The sequence below is a fragment of the Chlamydotis macqueenii genome, chromosome 1 (assembly GCF_036417535.1).
Source record: "Chlamydotis macqueenii isolate bChlMac1 chromosome 1, bChlMac1.mat, whole genome shotgun sequence".
Lineage (NCBI taxonomy): Eukaryota > Metazoa > Chordata > Aves > Otidiformes > Otididae > Chlamydotis > Chlamydotis macqueenii.
In genome coordinates, this window is record NC_141556.1 from 117,906,217 (window position 1) to 117,928,499 (window position 22,283).

Consider the following 22,283-nt stretch of genomic DNA (forward strand, 5'->3'; position numbering starts at 1 on the left):
AATACAAGGTTTCACAAAGAATAATGTTGCATATTTGAAAATTTATTTCAATTGTAATACACACTATATTTGACAGTTAATGTACTATAAAATACAAGGATATTTTTTATTTATTGTATTTTAGTCACACTACATTTTATAGAAGACTCTTGGAGGACTGAAAATAACACAGAATCACTAACGAAACGCACAATGCAAGATACTCAAACACCACATCAGTTTACAGTTCTTCCCTGCAGTTCTTTTTCTCAGCGTTACATGACCGCAGCCTGCGGCACGCCAGCATTTTTTGACCTCTGTTCTTTTCTCAGTCCAGATTTAATTTCTTTGGTGTGCGTTGCATCACTGCAGTAACTTATGCATGCAAATGCTTTTATCAAACCCAGGAATCAGCTCTTTGTAGCACAAATCTTTTTCATGACAGATATTAAGCTGTACTTCAGTATTTTTTATATATAGCTACAGTATATTCCAAAGCAGTTGCAGAGAGTAAATTTTTAGACTTGCTGATGTCTTGTAGCTGAATCAGAAAAGCAAAGAAGCAATTAAAAATAAAATTTAAAAATTGTCATACAATGAAGCAGCAGCATAACGAATCAAATGCTTTAGTATTATTTCTAGGTAATAGCCCTTGAAGTAGATTATATTTGTTGGATATATTTTAAAAATGCTCGGAAGTCTTATAAAACCTTTTACTAGAAGTGAGATGTACCGCTTGAACTCTTAAATGTTATGCACATAACTTTTGCAAATCTTTGGAAACGGCACTGGTGCTGACTGGGCACAACCCACTTACTCTTTCTGAACAGAGACGTGCCAACGCACCCAGCTTGCTCAGCAGAAGTTTTCCTGTCAATAAACAATCTCTACAAATATTTTCACAATGTGCAATGAGAAATGTTATAACAGAGTGCAGGAGGAAAAAAAATGAAGTCACAGAAATATGGACACCATAACAAATGTTTTCTAAAAGCACTTCATCAAGAAAATAGTTTAAGATATGACATCAGCCTCACAATGAAAGACGTGTTTTACCAATCTAGACAGTTGAATGAAACTGAACATTTTCAGTGCATTACTTCTGGATCTGGAGTTGTCTGATTCTCTCCATACCTATGTCCAGAGACATTCTACACCACATTTATCTGTCGCACAAAAAGAACAATAACAATGATGATTTTCATCCAAAAATCTTGTGGCTTTCTGGGTGTGCCAAGTTTGGCACAAAAAGGGTAAGACCACTGGCTGCGCTCCCCATCTGCCTTAAGGTGAGCGTGCTACAGGAAGGTTCACTGGTTTTCTCAACAGAAACAGCTGCCAGTCCAAAGGATCTCATCCAGCTGCTTGCTATCCAACGGGAATTTTCTTTGTGAAGCTCTTTGGTTCTCCTGAAGGAAAGGTTAGGTTTGTAATAAATGCTTTATCCAACTCAAGGCTGCTTCCTCAAGACAACAGCTCATTTTATATGCACAGAATAGGCCACTAAAAAGTAGAGGCAAAGGGGTACGTTCCCACAGCACCCACCTATACTCCAACAGATCCACACTTGGTTAGTTCTCATCTGCAGAAAGGAAGTTCCACGCTAAGTTTCATTGCAATGCAAAAATTTTCAGAATAATCTTTCAATTCGAAGTAAGAATAGAACAAGCTTTTCATTAAGAAGCCTATGAAGAAACCCAAAAGGAACAACAGCAACCAGGAAATACTACAGCATTTTACTATTAAAATACCCATCTGCCTGCTGTTCAGACACTGTGGTAGTGTAGCTGATGCAGGTCCATTTTGCCCTTCCTCATACAGGAACATGTTTTATCATTTTTCCCCATCATTCCTTTACAGTACTCCCTAGAGAAGGGAGAGCATGTTTTAAGGAAGCAATTCAAGTCAAAACCTGATGCATGACCTGGTCATTAAAAGAAATCTCTACAGGTACTCATCAGTCTATCTGGAATATGAGCAAAATCAAAGGTGCTTCCTACAGGCACACCCTACAGTACCAAAACAGAGACGGTGTTTTAGTTACAAATATCGGACTGAGGTATAGATCTAAAATATTGTAAAACTCTGTGGTTGGAAAAACAGTACCAGAGCTATAATTTCCACAGCTGACCAGCAGCAGCATGCATTGCTCATATGCTGCTTGAAGGAAAAGGTAGAAAAGAAGCGAAAACGCACAAGGAAGATGTGAGTGGGTGTATGCATACACACTCATTTTTAATATATGTATATATAAATGGGCTCTTCTTTGTATTTAAACTTTATTAACTCAGACTCAAGTTTCATTTTATTATAATACGCATCAGTATTTGATTCTGAAATAAATGTAGCTGCCTAAAATTAACAGCCCAAAGCAGTTTTGAAAGCATCTGGTGGGAAAAAGCAAAAACTGGTGTTCATATGTATCATTTTAACTACGCCAATTAAGAGCTGTCTACACTCCACTGTACAGTTCTATGAAATATTGGTGTGCACTCTCATATGATGAGGATCAGCAGGGTATGGGCAACCAAGCACACAGACAAATCTACTGTGATATGGAGCATAAAATCCTAAATGTAACAGGGACAACTTAATTTCTAGCACTTGCTGCCAAACCAGCTAAACCCTAATATGTGAGGATTACTCTAAATTACCATTACAGACTGGTTTCCTTGTTTTAAGACTTCTGGCTTTGTAACTGAAACAATCTACTAATACGTTCAGATTGTTTATGAGGTGAACTTTAACCTAAAAACCCCATTTCTGGCTAGCAGACACAAGTCCTTTGTGGAAACCAATTTGCCTGATCCACCTTCAGTAGGGACAAGGTAACGTAATAAGCAGTGCTGCCTACTTGAGGAAATGAAGCTGGCCACATCACACCTATGACAAACTTTTCATTTGCAGGGAACTGTTTGAAGTGCTGTGGTGGCCAAGCCTCCTGGTGCAAATTCACATTGCCTGGGAGAACAACCCGACAAGCTGCCATTGCATGGAAGCTCCCATGTGCCTGCTTCACAGTGCCTTCTGATCATGACCAAGCTGCTACACCTAACCTGGAATGGTGCAACCAGCCCTCAAAGCAAGCTACTTTCAGGTCACCAAGTGTTAAACCTCTTGCTCTTAACGGTTAGCAGCAAAACCAGATGCCCTGCTTTGGGAAAGGGAGTGACAACGGAAACAATAGAAGAGAATTTGGACACAGGTCAAGTGCATGTTTTCTCTTTTTCACTGTAGTAGCTGTTTACAGTAGGGATCTTAAGAGTTGAGCATTTCCTCTTATTTATTCACTTAACTTAATTGCTATCACAATAGAATCACTATTAAATTCTAAACTACTCAGGACTTCTCTCCCCTGACATGGGATTCTACAATAACCTAGGGGGCTATTCTTACAGGGCCTAAAGCCTCTTGGAAGACTATGATTCAAAGGAGATATGAGATGATTTACTCAGATCCAATCAACTAAGAAGAGCAGAGTACAAATAATTTGGATAACCAACCACAGTTCTTCAGTGCTGATGGAAAACTGTCCAAAAGCTCAAGGCAGCCATGACAGATTTGCAGACCTGAGACCAAATCACGGGATGGTAAACTGTTGTACAGGCCCACATGGAGAACCAAAACAGCAAGGTTCTACACCTAGACCTGAATTTAAACACAGTGGTAATCTCAGTAATTCAGAAATATATGATGAGTTCTTCTAGTTATTTCCACTGCAGACAATGCACAAACCAGAATTTAGTTTAAAAAACCATAGTAAAAATGTAAATATTGTGCTGCATTGTGCTAAAGTACAATAAAATCACAGAGACGCAAAAAAGAAATATTTATCCACTTCAGTTTCTCAAATACAATGTATAAATGAAGAGAAAATTATGTTCATTGTAAAGTATTCATTTGCAATCAGGCTACTTTTAAAGAACAGATGCTTACAAAGAATGGCAACATAGATGTGTTTTAATGTTAATATGAAAGAATAAAGGTCTTCAGCAATGATACAATTACCTCTTCTTAACTGTTGAAGTTATCTGTGTCAAAGAACAAAGATACCAGAAAATCATAAGAAAAAAAATCAAACCATCAACTCCCCTTCCACACTTTAAGCAAGTTAGCTGCTTGGTGCCAAATACTAGAGAACTTCCCTTTGCACTGTGAGCTCTGAGGACTATTGATGCTTTGGGACTATGAGGTTTCTCAGCATGTCGAAAGAGTTGCCATCTGGGTGCACAGATTCTACACCCTTGCCTTCTTCATGAACTTGAAGGAATCCATAATCATCTATCCCGACTATCCATGCAAGTGGGCCCTCCTCGTTGTGGAGATGGACTTGCTTACCACTGCAAACGAAGAGAACCAGATGGTCAGGAATTAATTGGCTGACACAACACAAACAATTAAAATACCTTAGAGGACTAATGTCTAGCAGAATATTTTCATTTCCCACTTCACTGGTTCTTTACAGAGAATGATTTCCAGCAGCGTTTTCTACCTGCCTTAATTTCTTTCTGTGGAATTAACAGAGCTGGAGTTAATCCAAACAGCCTATTTATTTTTTTTTTATAAAAGACATGAGTACAGCTAAACAAATAATTCCCAATTCCCTTTGTTTTGAGATGATACATGTAGAACACCTAGAAGCATTCTTTAACTCATGCTAGTCCATTGATTCACTATGTGCTACTTTTATCCTCCCTTAAAAAATTACATCATCCTTCGGAGTATATTTCAAGTAAGTCACTGGTATTAAAGGCAATCTAGTAGAAAAAGTAGAAAAGAACAAAATATTCATGAGTTCCTTCCAACTTTCTTCAAAGAAAGTTTGAAAAGAACATTATACTTACCTGTGTACCCAGTACTTGTAGTAAAGGGGAAGAACTCCGTTGGGCCCTTTCTCCTGAAAAATATCTATGAGCCTCTCTAGCACAGTTACAGTTCTTGCAATAAGACAGTCTGTAGTCAAAGGCTTCAGCTTTGTCCCCTCTTCCTTATTAAATGTTGTGATGAGATCATTGATGCATATGGTGGGGTTGCTGTTATTCACATTAAATCCAAAGCCTGAAGAAGACAAACCAAAAGAAGATGACAAGATCTGTAAATATAAACACTTTGGTACCACCAGAAAGTCCGCACTTTATTCAACTACTTGATCCAATTATCTCTAAGAATGTTTCCAGTAGCTGTTTTTCTTCAGTCTTTTACAACTTTAAATCCTTCTACTTGTGTAATTACAAATCTCAGCCCAGATTTTACTTCTTTCTTGCCCTTAAAATATCTCCTCAGAATTGCAGAAGTAAATCCAGTGTAGGCTTTCAACAACACACCATCCTATCAATGAGGGTTAGGAAGACGGCAAGCGGCAACTTGCACTTTGGTTACAGTAACATCAAAGTGACAAATTCATTTACTCCCTGGCAGCTGGCAGGTCATTAGCTAATTAAGAGTAAATAATTGATCATACTCTAAGACGTAGTTCTATCTTTCAGTCTAAAATTTCATTTTAGAAACAGAGACTTTTCTGTTCACTACAGTTAGCTGATTGCATTTTCTGAAAATTAAGCCTTTTTACTCAGCTGATAAGCCTTGTTTGGCTTGCTCTGAAAAGCCCAGAATATTTAACTTTGTTGTGTAAGACTCCAGTTTGCTTAATCTGTTTTACCACAGCATATCCTTTAGAAGCCTCAAGTCTCTCACTGAGATTTCTCCAGCTAGAATAACGTTGGCAGAATGCCTTTCTTATTTAAACATGGCTCTTGGGGCCTTTTTTTTGCAGCCTGCTGAAACAGGCTTTGAGGGATGTAAAGAAATATATTGTATTACCTGTTTACTTTTTTTCTCCTAATAATATGTATTTTTCTTTCCTCAGACCCCTGACTGTCAATCAGATTTAGACATGATACACCCCCATTTGCAAGAAGGTCCAGATGCAGTGTATTGTAAATTTGCTATTAATGAGGCTATTCATATTTGGAAGTAAATTGTATTAACTATGAGGAGAAGGATCTCTTCAGTGAAAAGAGTTTTTTACTTTTAATAAGTCAGAGAATGCACACAAAGAAAGCCACAGTGATACCAGTACTAATAAATCGATCCTATGGAAAGTAAGTTAAATGTATTATTGGAAAGAGACAAAGGAAAATGAATTGGAAAATACAATGTGTCATGCCAGCAAATCTCAACTCAGCTGTTTACACTCAAATACAGTATAAGTGAAGAGAGAGTGACGGTGGGCATTAAGCTGTGATTGGTACTATCAGGGTGCATAACAGGGCCATGGAGTCCATCTGCAGGCTCAGGGTGCTCAGGCTGTACGCAGATCACTACTTAGCAATCCACAAACTGAAACAAACATGAGAGACATATCGAGACAACGAACTCAGACGAGGCAGAAGAATCTGGGGACAAAGGCAGTGGCAAAAATTTAGCCAGCTAATTTGAAAAATACTAGGTGCTCAGGACTCACAGGGCATCTCTGCATTGCCCATGTGAGAAGAGTGAAAAATAAACATCTAGCACTGATCTTGCAGTGCGCTGGTGTGGCTAAAACATCTTCCAGTTGTAGAGCTAGTCCTGCCTTCAGCACCTGCGCACTGTTTGGACATGCCTTAGCTGCACGCAGAGGCAGACAGAGGTTTTGCAGGTCAAGCATGTTGGCCGTCCCTTGCATTCCACTTGCGTTTGACTGCCTATGTTTGACTGCCAATATTCCAGTTTCTAGAAAGATATCAACAGAAACAAGTTATGAATAAATTTTAAAAGGATGAAAGGAGAAATTAAAACATTACTATGTGTATGTAGGTCTTTTTCTCCTGATTTAAAAGGTATGTTCTTTATTTAACTATTTGTCATGTTAAAAAAAAGTGGGAAAAAAATGGTACATTTTTCAGTATATTCTACTAGTTTTGCAATAGCTCAAGGAGGACTTTTTCCCTCTCTTGTAATGCTCTTCCTTTGAACTCCACTACATCAGCCCGGATGCTTGCATTCTGAGTCTGGCCCTTACATTAATGAAGTATATTTTTATGCAGAACTCTTCTTCCAAAAGTCCTGCAACAATTAAGTTCTTAAAATATTTTTTTTTTTTTAAAAAAAAACATGTTTAAAAGTATGAACATGAACTGTGTCATCTGTGAGGCCCTGAGCATGTGGTACAGGCGAAAAGGCAGGTTTATCTTTTGCCTTATTCTTCTGAGGTACTTCTCAGAGCAGTGAAGCCATGACAATGATCTTTGATTTTGATAATTACCCTCACATATGGGATACTCTTCATGAGTGCCGGTGAGGTCTAGGAAAGGAATCTGCATGACTCTAGAAAGGGGATGATGCATCTGGCTTACCTTTCTTGTTGTGGAAGCGTGACCTCATTGCTACTACTAATACAAGAAGTTAGATGTCATGAGTCACCCCTACTACTCTCAGTGACGTCCATCACTGAAATGATAGAACAGATCCTTGGACCAGTACGTGGCAAGTAAGTTTCAGTCTTAGAAGCTTCCAAGTGAAAGAAAATTGATGAAAATATACATCTTTGTATATACCTCAGACCTTTCACCACCAAGATGACTCCTATGCATATCAGAGAGAATGCATACAGAAAGTTTTTGAGTAAATTTGAATCTTTTAGGTGTTTAGGATAAGAAACACAAGGTCCAAACCAAATATGTAATGTGCAAAGCAATATTTGATGAGATGAACTATTTTTGGAGCCATTTTTGCTTTTCTTGTGTTATCCAGAACTGGCTCTGGAAAATCATATGGAAGCAGTAAATGGTTGACGGGGCACAGAGATACTTTAAGTGTCTCCGTGCAACTTTCATTCTGTACGTGTAGATTATTTACAAAATGAGGATATAACAATTGAACAGAAAACTTAATGGCTGGGCATGTTTCACAGAAGGAGGTGATGACTACTTCAACTGTTGTGCTTGTTTGCACCCTAAAATTTACAGCACCTTGACAGAAATGATATCATGCTCACACACTCTTTCCAAGATACTTTACTTATCTATGGTCCTACACTCAAGAATAAACCAAATATTATAATCTTCTTTAACCTACCAGACTTGCAAAGGGAATTTCATTTTATTTTTTAGACATAGCAGAGACACTTATTTTTGGAACCAGAACCCAGAGTTCTGCTGGCAGGTTTCTAAGCATGTCTGACAGATCTGTGCTGCTGCTGGTTAGGGGAAAAATTTTCCTTAACAAATAGTAGGATGATTATCACACTTTAAATGACAAAAACATCTCAACACGTACTGTGCACCAAAACGTCTTCCCCTGTTACAGCACTGGGACTTGCTGGAAAATACATGTACAGTCTTTTTGAGTTAGGCTGTGCCACCTTTTTGAAATAATATTTCCAGTAGACTGCTTGCTTTCACAATGAACAAACAGATTGTCACTCTTTGCTCCCCAATCCAGCCTTCTCAACTACTTTGCAAATTTTACTTTTTGAGAGAACTGAAGGAAGTGATTTATAAATCAAATCATTACTTCACTGCTGCTGCACTAGCAATATTCCAGTTTCTAGAAAGATATCAACAGAAACAAGTTATGAATAAATTTTAAAAGGATGAAAGGAGAAATTAAAACATTACTATGTGTATGTAGGTCTTTTTCTCCTGATTTAAAAGGTATGTTCTTTATTTAACTATTTGTCATGTTAAAAAAAAAAAGTGGAAAAAAATGGTACATTTTTCAGTATATTCTACTAGTTTTGCAATAGCTCAAGGAGGACTTTTTCCCTCTCTTGTAATGCTCTTCCTTTGAACTCCACTACATCAGCCCGGATGCTTGCATTTATGTTTTTCTTGTCAAGCATATGGAACTGTTAAGAAGAATTAAAACATTTACTTTTTGTGCTTCCTTTTGATTTAATATTGTGCTTTATTTCCTTATGCTTGCTGTCATTATTTGTTCTTGTCCTTATCATTTGAACTCATAAAGACATCAATAACAAATTTCTTCAGAAAAAAACAGTATAGCAAAGCTTGAAAATAGACATTTACCAATAAGTATATGAAACGTTGTTTCAATAATTGTCGAGTTTACCAGAACTCCACCAAGCTTCATGTGATCGCTGTAGTAAATATCATTTGGCCATTTTACTCGCAGATCAATATCCTAAAGAAACAAAAACATACATTTAGAAACACTTTGCTCTTCGATACCAATTATAAGAACATGGCTCATTCATCACTCCATAATCTATATTTTCTGTACCTCTTTGCCACACTGAATGTGATACTATCAACTGCTCTTCATAATAAGAACCTATTTAAGTGCTCCACAAATTTTATTTTAAAAAGTTATAGTAACATGGTTACATGGTTTACTAAGGAGGATGGCAGCTGTCAGAGAAAACTGTCTAAAAATAGTTATGACAGATAATAAAGGCTTAGTGTGACCAAAAGCAGGACTAAAGATTTTCAGTCCCAGAATTGTGAGGATTTAGACAATTAATTTCCTTCATTCACGAGTGCCTATTAAAGATTTAAAAGATCTGTTCAAGAAAGATGTAAACCGTAGCAGTCACTGTGGCTCACTGCCGATAAACAATCAGGGTAAGCCCACAACATCACCACTGTATCTGAGGATCCTTGTGGAAACCAGACAAAGAGACAACGACATCTTGAATTGCAGAAAGGAAATTTAGCAGACAGGAGAAATTCCAGTTCACAACTATGTAAATTCTTCAGTAATGTCCTAAATATATTCACGCTTTCGGCAGCTACGCTCAAGCAACACCATGGATCTGGAAACACAAACTGCGCTGTGTGACACAGTTCCAGTGCCATAGAGAAGTTTTTGTTGAAACCACAGAACTGAATTCAACTTTGCACTGGCTACTTAAACACAAAAAGAAAGCAAATGTGCTTCCTGTAGTTTGAAAAACTGCATATGACTGTATCCCCAGAGGCAAATTACAGAAGGTGCTCCAGGACTACAAGAGTTGCATTCCCTCCTATTGTAGATTAAGAAATCCCTTTACAGGATGTGTGAAAACTGCACCTGGGTCCATGTCTACTTTCCTGACAGATTTAAAGGCCAGAGAGGAGTCCATAATACATACATTGTCAGGAAATACTACCTGATTTTGCTATCAAAGCATTCTGAGAGACAGTATCACCAACTCACACTCATTTTGGAAAACAACTTGACTCCTCACACTGGGAAAAGGTTTATAGAACTCTTGAGACATGCAAAGTATGATACATTTAAACAGTATTATCAGTGGTAAGAGATCTTCCAAAGAGCTATTCAGTAGCTCTTACTTAAGGAAAAAATAAACCTGTAAGACACCAGACACTAGCTCTGCAACTGAAGTGACAGCAAGCATGAAAGACAACAAAGTCAATTGGATATTCTCATGATGTAAACTACAAGGCAGAGACTTTGCCATAAAATGGAGTTAAAGGGCACTGCACAACTACCTGTGTGTCAAAGAAACAATGGGTGTCACAAAATATGCTGGAAATGGAGCACATTCTTATCTTCACTTACTAGAGAGAGATGTCTGCTGTTCTCAGAATAGGAAAGCAAAGTATTCTTTTAATAAAAGGCCTGTTTGCATTTGCAACACTAACATCTGAGAGTAAAACTTCCAATTGAGCGGTCAGATTTTCTCCATGAGGACCCAGAACAAAGGCCTCAGTTGCTGCCTGTTTAGCATAGTCAACATTTGTGGCAATTCTAAAAATGATGACTGCCTGATAAACTGAGGCACAGGTAGTTTAGACTTATGAATGGAAATTCTGAAATGGACTTTGAGCATAGTGAACAACACTGGAGTGTGTTAAAGTATTATTAACATTCTGACATACACCCACAGGGGTATGGAAATTAGAGGAAAGAATGAAACCTCATCTACAGATTAGCCCACTGCTCGCAGCTTCTGCAGTTTGCACGGCATGGATGTTTGTCTGACATAAAGAAAAGCTCTGTGTTACCTAAATCTAAAGGGGAAATTGAAGCACTGAGTTTCCGAAAAATCTTTGAATTTCCTTGGTTTAACATATTTGAGTCCAGACGCTTAACAATGGTTTCACTTACTGTCTAGGCTGGATGTACTCTCAAAAGATATTCAGTAGCTTTGCCTTGGTCATAGCAAGCTACATGTTGTACATGTGCTACATACAGTACATGTATTACTGATAGATACTATTTTTATATTAATATTTAGTACTTCAGTCACCTTTTTCCTCTTGAATGGAATAAAATAAAAAGTGCCACACTATACCATGGTAGGCATACAGAAGCAAAACCACCTCCCTTCATAAATTAACTTTTTCCCCAGTCAGACTTATATTTTATAAAACTAACTCTTGTCCCTTCTATTTTAACTGGTTAAATTATTCACTCTAGCCAAATATTTTATATTGCAAATTTTAGCCTGAAGCATTTTGTTTTTATAGTCAAGTTATGAAGCACTGAAGTTAGAAGGTTTTAATAGAAAGGCTGACAGACCCTAAACTACAGCAAAGCTACTGGGTGCCACTATAATAAAGTTCATGTGTAAATGTGTATAAGTCATTGATTTTCTGTAATATAGGAAACATATGCTTTAGTTAACTACTTCTGTAAAATACCAAAGTTTTATAGTTAGCAAATATTAGGCAATGGCAACATTAAAAAGGAGATATATGAGGTGATGAAGAAGACTGGTTCTTCATTTTAATACTGATGACAGGACACTTGATTCCCTCTTGAGAGCAATACTCTTAAGTCCTTGCTTTAGAAATCAGTTTTCAATCTTAAACAAGGGTTGGAAAAATCCTTTAAAAGGGATAAAGTGACCACTGAAACAGCATCAACAAAAAAGTAGAAAAGGATTTGTCAGTGTTATTCATTTTTCCCTCCTCCCTCTTCCCCAACTCCTCCAAAATCAAAGCAAATTAACCCAATTGTTAGACAAACAAAATCAATGTTTTCTTTACTGTTGAAAATTGAGTCTTAAGTTTCATAACATTATGAGTGAAATGAGTGCAGTATACTTAATCAGCTCAACAAAAGACAGTATTCATCATATGTATACTAGATTTCTTAAAACATATAAATAATCAAGCATGTATGAAGGCTATGTTTACCACTATATTAGCACTGAAGAACTATATTATACATTCAGTTATTCTAAAGATAGAAAACATAGTTAAAATCTGAATTTAATGAAAATAGAAACAGGAATTTTTAGACAAATTAGAAAGACACACCTCATATCCTGGTATTGATCTAACTGACTCTACCACTGCCAAGGACACCAGGTGTTGAATAAAAGGAATTCTCTGGCCCAAGTTGGAATGTAGAGGAATGGTGATATGTAAAGTGGATAGGGCACAGCCCACAGGACTGAGCCAAACATTTCCACCACGACCTGGTGAGGGAGAGGAAAAAAAGTTAACTTCAACTCAAGAGAAAAACATTTCTAAAAAAGATTCCTTTGTTAATGCAGACAACTACAAAAGAGAAGGATCCAATAGTATCCATCCAAGAATCTACCATAAGCCCTCTAACTGATTTTCCAAACTAATTTTGATAGAAAAATGGTTGAAGTGCAAAGCTTTTCCTTTAAAAAACCAGCAGGTTTAATGTGCGTGCTGCTACTCTATTTCCTAGAATGTCCTAAGTGACTTGCTTCCAGGATTTTCCTGATATCTGGTAACACACACATTTCAAAACAAAATCTTGCTTTGTTTAAGTGAAGAAGTATTTGTGAAGATACTCTGTGTATATCTAGAAATCCATCTATTTTGTGAATCAATGTGACAAGCTAGATCTGCACCAAAAGCCAGGTAACCATCTTCATGTAGATCTGTGCTTAGAAGAGCTTATTAGACTTAGGCTGGGCACTGTGTTCCTCTAATAAAATGAACGTGGCTTTTAAATCGGTGCTAGCACCTTCTGGGGAAAGAGACAGAACTTGCTTATATTTATCAGCGAAAGATTGTCAAAGCCCACATGACAGTTCAGGCAGGTCCTGCAGACTCAAGAAACCTCTATCTCAGAGCAAGTCAAGACCCAGTCTTGTTCCAGTTAAGCCAAAAAGGAGTTCTGATTTGGAAGTCTGACTTGTATTACACTAAACGTAGTGATGGCAGTTTCCATGACTGGGGGGACTTTTGGCAGAAACTAGAAGACCACTAAATCATTTCTGTAAAACCCACCAAACATCCCGAAAATGTTTATTTTGGTCTCTATTAATTTAGGCTTTGAGTCTGAATCCACATTTCAAGTGGGAGGAATAGAGGATACGATTATTCTATAGATTATATTATAAAAAATACTCATAATGCATCTTTAAGGCAGCGAGGTGACATTAAAATGTCTTGTTTCACATGTTTAATACACATTTATAACCCTAGAAGGAAACTTACTCACCTTGCCCTTGTGTTTGCCGAACAGCAATTGCTATTAAACCCATCTCCTCAGGCAACTCGAACATTAACCTGCCAATTAGGAAAAAAAAACCCCATGCTTATCAGCTGGAACACTAAGCTACATTCACAAAAATCTAAGCTTAAATATCAGGTAATATTTTACATTAACATTGCACTACCATTTATCCATTTTCAGTTGACATTTATTCTTGATCAAAAAGCATTAGAATATTTTAAAAAGATTAACTGAAAAATGACCATGTAAAACATTACTATATCTATTACGCTGGAAAAAGTTACAGCCATAGCTCATTTTAGGTCCCTTCTGATAACATAAGTTTTGTATTTCTTCATGTTTTCTTGAAGTGCTTATTTTTTGCGTGCCACTATCTTCAGTAAGTGACAACTAGCAATTCTAGACATTTGTTTCTACTTACAGCAAATTTTTGTTCATACTACAGAATATAAGAGCAGCAGTTTCTGATTATTTAGAAAACCAATATGGTGGCAATAAAGTAGTTTAAAAGATACACTATCCCCTGAGAACTAATTATGATTTAACTACAGTAAATAAATCTACACCTTCTGAGAACTCTAGAGAACACTGGCTTATTTTAGGCTTGTGTTCTGCTTTTAAAATAGTTTCACTTAAAAGAATACTAACTTTCCTCTGGGGATAAGTAGAAAGTGCACTTTAACACCACCAAATGAGTCAATGCTAGACTTAAAAAAAGAAGAAAAACCCTACTGTGAGAACTTCGTTCAAGCCACTTTAAACCAGATCTGAACTGTACAGATCCTCCTCCATTTCATATTTTCAGGAAGAGTTATTTAACAGATAAAACAGATATTCAGTGTGTTGCCAGCAAGTTAAACCTAGAAAGTGATGTACAGCCTACAAATCCACTAATATGGGCACAAATATCACATTGTTCATTCATATAAAAGCAATCTTGTCTTGGAGATAAGTGCAGTCCAAATCAGCAAAGAGTACCACTCAAAATTATTTCCTCTGGGTTTCAGATACTTATGAAAGGTGTTTCAGGTTCTGCAGCCAAGCAAGTATCCATGGGCAGCAAATACCAGCTGTAAGCAGAAGTGTCCCCCCACTGCCCACAGACACGTCTTCAGGCAAGTGACAAGCTAAGGAACTATCCATTCCTCCTGCTTCACGTGTTGAAAAGTAGGGCTTCAGTAACTCTTGGGGCTGCATCAGTAGCAAAATGCAAGTAGGATCTCCAAGGTTTCAAAATATCTTTCAAAATGGCTTACTTGCTTTCATGATGATCCAAATGGGAGGTTATTGGAAGGCCCAAGCAAAGCCTGGACTACAAATGTCTTCGCTAATTAGAAACAGTTGAGCCAAAACTGACAGAAGCCGTAACAGGCTCCACAATGTTTTCCCACATTGCTCCTGAATCAGTGAAACACTGTCAAAGAGCAATAGGCAGAAGATCTCTTTGCCAGTCCCCTTCCAGTTCATGTGAAATACAGCTCAACAATTCTTGCCTTTGGACCCTTTGGATTATACACAGAGACCAGGCTCATCTATCTACCACCAACCTTTAACATTAAAAATATACCTCTTCTTATGCTGGACCTAGGGGAAAATCCTCCATAGCTCATGAGGCTTCAGTCCTGTCTTGTGGGAACAGTGTGTGATTTCAGTTACAACACCAAGTTCATGGTTTTTCAACATGAAAATATAATTTAAATTTGGAAGCACAGTTAGGAAGAGATTACAGGCTACACTGATTTCTGTTACTTCTCCATTCACATATTTGTTTTTAAATAGGCAAAAAGAAGTCATGTGCTGCCATGACGGGAGGAAAATAATCAGAGCAGGAAAAAAAGTTAATTATTAATTTAAAACGCAAGCTTCTACAACAAAGAGATATGATTAACAGAACATAAGAATGTAGCAATTAAGGCTTGGCAGCAGGTAACAACATATTAAACAGAGACTGAGTTTATGCTTTTAAGGGCCATGAAGAAATTCTTCAAGGGACACAACATGGGGAAGTTGTTAATACCCAGACTGATATAGCAAGAGATAGATTTATTTTTACTACTTCCTGAAATTGTGCTGGAATTACCATGAAGCCTATGATATTAAAAAATCCCACACGACCACCCCCCTAAACTTCAGAGCTTTGTAAATTGTGTGTGCTTGTTAGGTTTTTTTCTGGGAAAAACAACTCGGATTTTCCTTACCAGAAAGACTAACCATACGTGCACTTTTTAACATATTGACCTCCCTTCTTTTCTTTCAACTTAATCAGTTGCAGATTTAACAATTTCATTTTTCTGCAGAGTGACTTAATCATAGGGCTCACCACATTTTCCTCCCAAAATTTTTTTCTTCAAGAAATTCTCTGGGTTTTTTTCTGTGCTCTTTAACTAGCTTGCTCTACATATTAAGTCAAAAGACCACACTGAGATACAAGAGTAGGGAAACATGAAACTTCCAAAGCAAATTTACCCATCAGAAGGAATATCAGATGGCACCTATATGACTGTAGAAGATGATACTAGAATTTTATGCAAATTTTTCTTTTCTGCTTTGAACATTTTTGTGGTATTTTCCAAAACGTGAGCAAGGCACATTTGGTATTCAAGAATATTAAACTAGTTGAAATATTAACAGAGAGATTCTAGCACAATTTTTTTATGCCAAAACCCTCCCCCTGCCCTGTATGTATATTATGAATGCTGTAAAGAGTAACAAACAATACGTAATTGTTTTATAGAAATTTCAAGTCTAAGGAGGACTCTGACTTCACGGCTAGTCAACACAATGACTTTTCTTCCTACATGAACGTAAAATGGGAATGAAACTACAAAACTGATGTTTGAATAATGTTAACAGCCTGACAACTATAAATTTCATTGATGTTGTGGGTTTAGGGTTAAAACTCTCATTAATGCATCCTGCTGTGTTACAGTATCGCAGAGTTATTACAACAGGCAGCATTACATTCCAGATGTTAAAATACCTGGGCACAAGATGGTAAGTTACGAACAGATTTCTCCCTTCACTTCAAGTTCCTTGTCTGAAAATCTCACCATCAAATAGCTTGTTTATAGAGTATTATAAAAGCAACCTAAAAAAAAATCTTTCCATTTTTAGTCAAAGGGAAGGGAACATGCCTTTTGACCAGTTTCTTGTATTACTTTGGACAAAAAAGTGCCCTGAACACTTGCCTTAATACCTTATATCCCCTGTTTCTGTCCATTATGTTCAATTTGAAAATAAGCAGTGTGCCTACTAATATTTTTCATAAACTCTCCTCCATTGCTCTCCATCTCCTTTTCACAGGCCTCAACTGCACGATGCTGTGTCTGATTCCAAGCTCCGTGCGCTGAATGGCCTGCCAGAGGGCGTGCTGGCCAAGCAGAATAGGTAACCCTTGAGTCCACACTGCAGACTCCTTGATGGCAGCACTGATTTGGGTCTCTCTCTCCTACCTGGAACCCTGTTTTCATGAGAACATGAATACCTGAAGGAGCCCAAAGATACAGAGATCTTCTGTAAAACAGGCAGTAAACTGACAGAGAGCTGGTGGGCCACGAACAGAGTAGAGGCCACCAAGAATGACATCATGATGGGAGTCTGTAACAGACCACCTAATCAGAAGGAGGAAGCGGAAATAGTCTTTTTGAGCAACTTGAGCACATCCGCAGATCACAGATCCTGATTCATATCAGAGACCCCCATTTCTCAGTATCCGCTAAAAGGCAAACAAAATGGCAAACAAGCAACTCAGCTGATTAGCGGGGGATGCTAGGGACAAGTGCTTAACACAAATATCAGATGATCAACTGGAGTGATTGACTCAATCTGCTACAAACAAGGGAGAGCTGACTGGGGAGGTGGTAATCTGTGACAGCTTTGGTCACAGCAACCATGAATCAATGTTGTTCAGGATCCTGAGAGGAATGAAGGCAAGTAACAGAGTACAAAACCTGGATTTCACAGGTTTATTCAGTGAATTGATAGATGGGATGTTATGAAGCAGCTCTGAAGGTCGAAGGACCTCAACAGACCTGGTTTTTGAGGACAACCTCCCACAGACAAAACAGTAGTCCATCACAATACTGAGGAAATGAACAAGGAGTCTGATTTGGCTAAAAAGGGAATTCATGTTTGTTAAAAGAATGTACAAAAGAGATGGAAGCAAGGAGAAATGCTATAAAGGAGAAATAAAGAAACATTGTCCCGACAAGCAAGGATGATGTCAAGAAAACTGAAGCTCGACTACAACAGAGATTGGCATGAAATACGGTAACAGGAACTTCTACTGCTACATGGTAAGAACAAGCAAAGAAAATGTGGGCTCACAGCTGACTGAGGCAAAAGAACAATGGATACACATAAGGCTTAGTTATTCAATGCATTCTTTGCCCTGGTCTTCACCAACAAGGTCTCCAGGCCTTTACACATACAGACAGGGTTCAAGTAGAAGAGGAAATACCAACAGTAGAAAAGGATTAATCTCATAAATCTCTTCAGAAATCTTGACTCACATGAGTTCATGAGAGCAGATGGGATGCATCTGAGAGCGCTGAGAGAGTTGGCTGATGGTACATCAAGGCTGTTTTCTATCATCATGGTCATGGAGATGAGGGGAAGTCACAGATAAACAGAGAAGGACAAATACTGCAACCATCTTCAAGATCATGTCACAGCACCCTTGTATCTAAGTTTGGCCATTGTAGTCTAGATGGATGCGCTACTAGATAAGCAAAAAGCATCTAGATTCTGGGACTGAAAAGTAATGGTTTGTACTCTACCTGTAGGCTGGATACAACTGCAGTTCCTCAGAGGTTTATCGTGAGACCTAACTTATTTAAGATCTTAATATCTTTACCAGTTACCTGTAGGGGAAATGGCATGCACATTAATCAAGTTTGTGAATAACACTGAATTATGAAGACTACTAAGCATTGTATTGGATGCCCAGAGAGGCTGTGGAGAATTTCTGTCCTTGGAGATTTTCAAGATCTGACTGGAAAAAACCCTGAGCAAGATGGCCTGAATTCATTGCTGATCCTGCTTAAAAGAAGGAGGTTGAACTAGAGACCTTCAGGGATCCCTTCCAATCTGAATTACTCTTTGACTCCAGAAAATGTACAGAAACTTTGTATCTGTGGTGCTTCTAGCTGTCTTTTAAGTTTGGCTGAAATCTGTCAGAAACTAGCCATTAGCTACTAATTAGTAAATTAACAATTTAGCCCAAAAGCTGTTCACTGGAATCCCCTATCCCAAGTAGGATCCCAGATTTAAATAATTTTCACGCTCTCTTACTAGCCTAAATATTTTATTTTATCCATCTTCCACTTTCCATGCAGTATTTTATACACAACCAGGTGCAATATGCTGGCTCCCAAAAGATTGACTCCCAAAGTTGAGACAGGTAGAACACCTAAACTGTTAATCCTACTGAGGCTTATTTAAATGATAGGATCTCACTGCTCTGCACTGGTATAACTTTGCCTATATCCAGCAGGCAAAATATGTGCCAGAATACACTGTTACATGAATGCACTCTTCTGTTCTATTGCAAAATTCATAGTTTCTTTCACTTTACAGTGGGTTTCCCCGTAGCAATGTTAGTATAGAAAGGACCATTCTTAGTGTCAAATTCTCTTTAAACTCCCTAGATATATTAAAGTCCTATATCAGTGCAAAAAAGTGGTAAAGGACTACAATGTCCTAGACTTGTGGAAAACTAAAAAAATACTGGAACCCTGGACTGCTAGTTTCTTGTACCTTACTTTCATAAATACTACAAAAAGAGGATTGTCTCATACTACTCATGACATTTTCAGCAAGGAATAATCTACTGTCTAGTGATACTATGAATGACATAGGTTAGTGACTTAAATATAGTTTGGCTAGCTGGTTAGTCTTTGAGAGAAGAGCACTAATAACAACACAGTTTTAACAAAACCACAACATATAGGGAGACTGTAAGTAGGGTAAAGTCATGAGAGCTACTTTTCAGCTGGATCAGTGCTCTAATCTGGTGCATCATAAATGAACGCTGCTGCTGGCAAAAGGGAAGCAACAGCAAAAGAGGCCAGCAGATAGAAGGAAGGCTAAACCACCTCTTTCTTACCACCTATGTACTTGATAGCTTGATTTAAATTACCGTATTATGGCCTCAGAATAGTGCACGCTTTGCTTCTGGAATTGCTTTGAGAATCAGGCCTGCAGAACAGGCAGGATAAAACTCTACCATTAAATGCTCATTTTTTCTGCTCACTGCATTTTTCAGCTGGTCATTTTCTTTTCTCTCTATTTTTATACCAGGTATTTTATAATTAGTCCTTTGTATATGTTTATAAGCTTTTCCACTTAAAAAAAGAGAAAGAGAATTTTTAAACACAGTACCATACAGCCGAAGGTGTCAGGAAACATACCCAAATAAGAAAGGACTCCAAAAAAATGGTTTGCCAACAAAATGCCAGTAAAATTTGAAACCTGGGTTCAGACACACTGGTAATGTTCCAAAACTGAAAACTTAAATAACTTCTTTATTCAGTAAATCAGCTTCTCTGCGAATATCATCAAGACCACAAAGTTACAGTAAAGGAGGGAGTTTCCAAGGGAGATGTGAGGAGAGTTTAGGAGTTTAAGTTGTTTCAATTTTTAATTTGAAAAGCAAAAACCTCTACTGTTTTGAACAATTTATTTAATTTTTTCCCCTGTAATAAGTAATCTTTTCAATTCATGACCTTTCTTTATTTGAAAAAGCTATCTGAAGCATACTGAAAAGTTAACATAAGACAAATGGAAATGAAACAAAATTCATTAAAAAAATGAACTCCAGTGCCAAGATTTAAGAAACAGAATAGTTACTGGAATGCAGTGAAACATATTTATCACAACATGTTAAGAATAGAATCTTTAGAGTGGAATAAAAAGTTATAAACATATTGATCAAAACCAGACCTAACCACTCTTGTCCAAAGTAAAGCACAGCACAGATGCTATAAAAAATTTAAAACATACAGATCAATGCAGTCTGTAGTGATGTCACTTTTAACAGTAATTTCACCACACTTCATTAGATAAGAGTGTACAAGTTTGGTCACTGTCTGACAGGGAAACCTTAAAGTAACCCCATATAGTATGGCAAGAAACAACAGCACGTCAGTAAGGTGTCAAATCTACTTTAAATCAGCATTAGATTCACTACCTTATAGTGTGAGGCATCACAAGCATTAGGATCTCAAAAGTAATCCATCATGATTCTGAATTCATACAATATTACTTAAAGTCACCTCTGAGATAAAATAACAAATCAAGAACTTTTTGTATACACAGTGACTTTAACCTGATATTCTGGCCAACTTCTCATCTGGGTAACTACATTTCCTTACGAACATTCATCTGCAATTTACTATGACAGCATTTAATTTCCTGTCTTAAATCACACAGAGTGTTAAATAGTTACCACGTTCCACCAGAGAAGTGGCGAAGTTATTCCCAAATAGCCACTCAAACAGTTAGGGTTAATGCAGAACAAAAGACACTGGACATATCACGTAAATAAAAGCAAGCATGAAAAAGAACTCTATGTGAACAGACACTAGCTTCCCTTCCCAGATCCTTCACAGAGGTTTCCATTGCAAACTGGGAAAAATGAAAGCATTTAAATAAAAAAAAAATCCATTCCTTGCTAAGCAACCGTAGAAGACCTAAACAACTAGCAATAACACTTATTTTGCTTAGATTCATGATTTTTCCTTTATCCTTTTACTATTGAAAGTTTCATCAAAACCAATCATACTTAAAATCACAGAAATACTCTATAGTTAAGAGAATACTCTAAAAGCCTTTGAATTTTCCTTTGTTATTTGCTTTTGTTTCTTTTACTTTATGCCTGCAACATATATTGTGCTCCAAATTTAGGCTCCTGGTGGTTTATGATAATAGTAATGTGGTTGTTGCTATAAACCTAAGGACGTAGCAAATTTCTGGTCTTCCTAATCCAATCCGAACTGAAAAATATTTTTTTTGTCCTCTTTCTAAAGGTATACTCAATAGTTCTTTTACACTAAAAGAAGAGATATCATATTTTTACATCGTTTGACATTTTTTGTGGTCTATAGATTAGATTTTACCTTTGTGGAACCTGTTGATTAGTCTAACATTCTTTCTGAAAAATACTTTTAACATGAAAAACAATCAACTAAAATTTCATGCAAATTTCTTCGTTACCACTGTTTTCCTTGGCCAAAAGCATCTGAGTCTCAATTTAAAAATTTCCATGTGCCTCTCTCACCATTTAAAAATAGACACAGAACTTCTGGTAAATTCTAAATGCTTGTTCATATTCTTATTTCTATGATATGGGGTACACTGTACAATGTATGTTACAAGCATCACCTTGAAGATGGTAATTCAACACGTTACTTGGCATTAAACCAAATCTTCATAATTTTGCCCAGGTGTTACAACTATTACAAAACAACTATGACTTCACAAACTGGCAGGGAAAGCAGAGTTATTTCATTAAGCACAATGTGTGTCTTTTTTTCCATTAAGCATTGTGAAATACAAAATCTTTGAAAAAGGTATTACTAATTTTTTTTTTTTCTGTGCAAAAGCAACCAGAAGCACTGTATTCCTTCTGTATGAATAAACCCAGTATTTAATTGCAAAAATGTCAGGTTTTTTTCACCTTCTCTGCTAAAAAAACTCCAGATGTGTAGCCTCTAGAAATTTCTTAAGTATAATGTAAGAGATCAATGCAAAAGGAAAAATTTAATGCAAATCTGGGGAAAAAAAATATTTTATTGTTTAAAAAAAATGCTTCAGTGAGATCCATTTTTAAACAGAAATTATTAGAAAATGGCAATTTAGCGCTAAAATTTTAGTTATAATTAGAAATATTTTGTTTTGCAAGTAAAGTTTAG

The 22,283-nt window shown here is 37.0% G+C and overlaps 1 protein-coding gene across 3 annotated transcripts in view; it reads right to left on the reverse strand.

Moving 5' to 3' along the window:
* Positions 1-21: 21 nt before the first annotated feature.
* The window catches only part of HLCS (holocarboxylase synthetase), a 126,599-nt gene continuing 104,337 nt past the window's right edge, over positions 22-22,283 (reverse strand). For all 3 annotated transcript variants that reach the window (XM_086765244.1, XM_086765262.1, XM_086765252.1), the window contains exons 7-11: positions 13,357-13,424; positions 12,192-12,352; positions 8,991-9,105; positions 4,824-5,037; positions 22-4,319 (exon numbers count right to left, since the gene is read on the reverse strand). In XM_086765244.1, the coding sequence (XP_086621370.1) occupies positions 4,148-4,319; positions 4,824-5,037; positions 8,991-9,105; positions 12,192-12,352; positions 13,357-13,424 (730 nt within the window). In that variant the 3' untranslated portion in view covers positions 22-4,147. The remainder of the gene's footprint in view (positions 4,320-4,823; positions 5,038-8,990; positions 9,106-12,191; positions 12,353-13,356; positions 13,425-22,283) is intronic.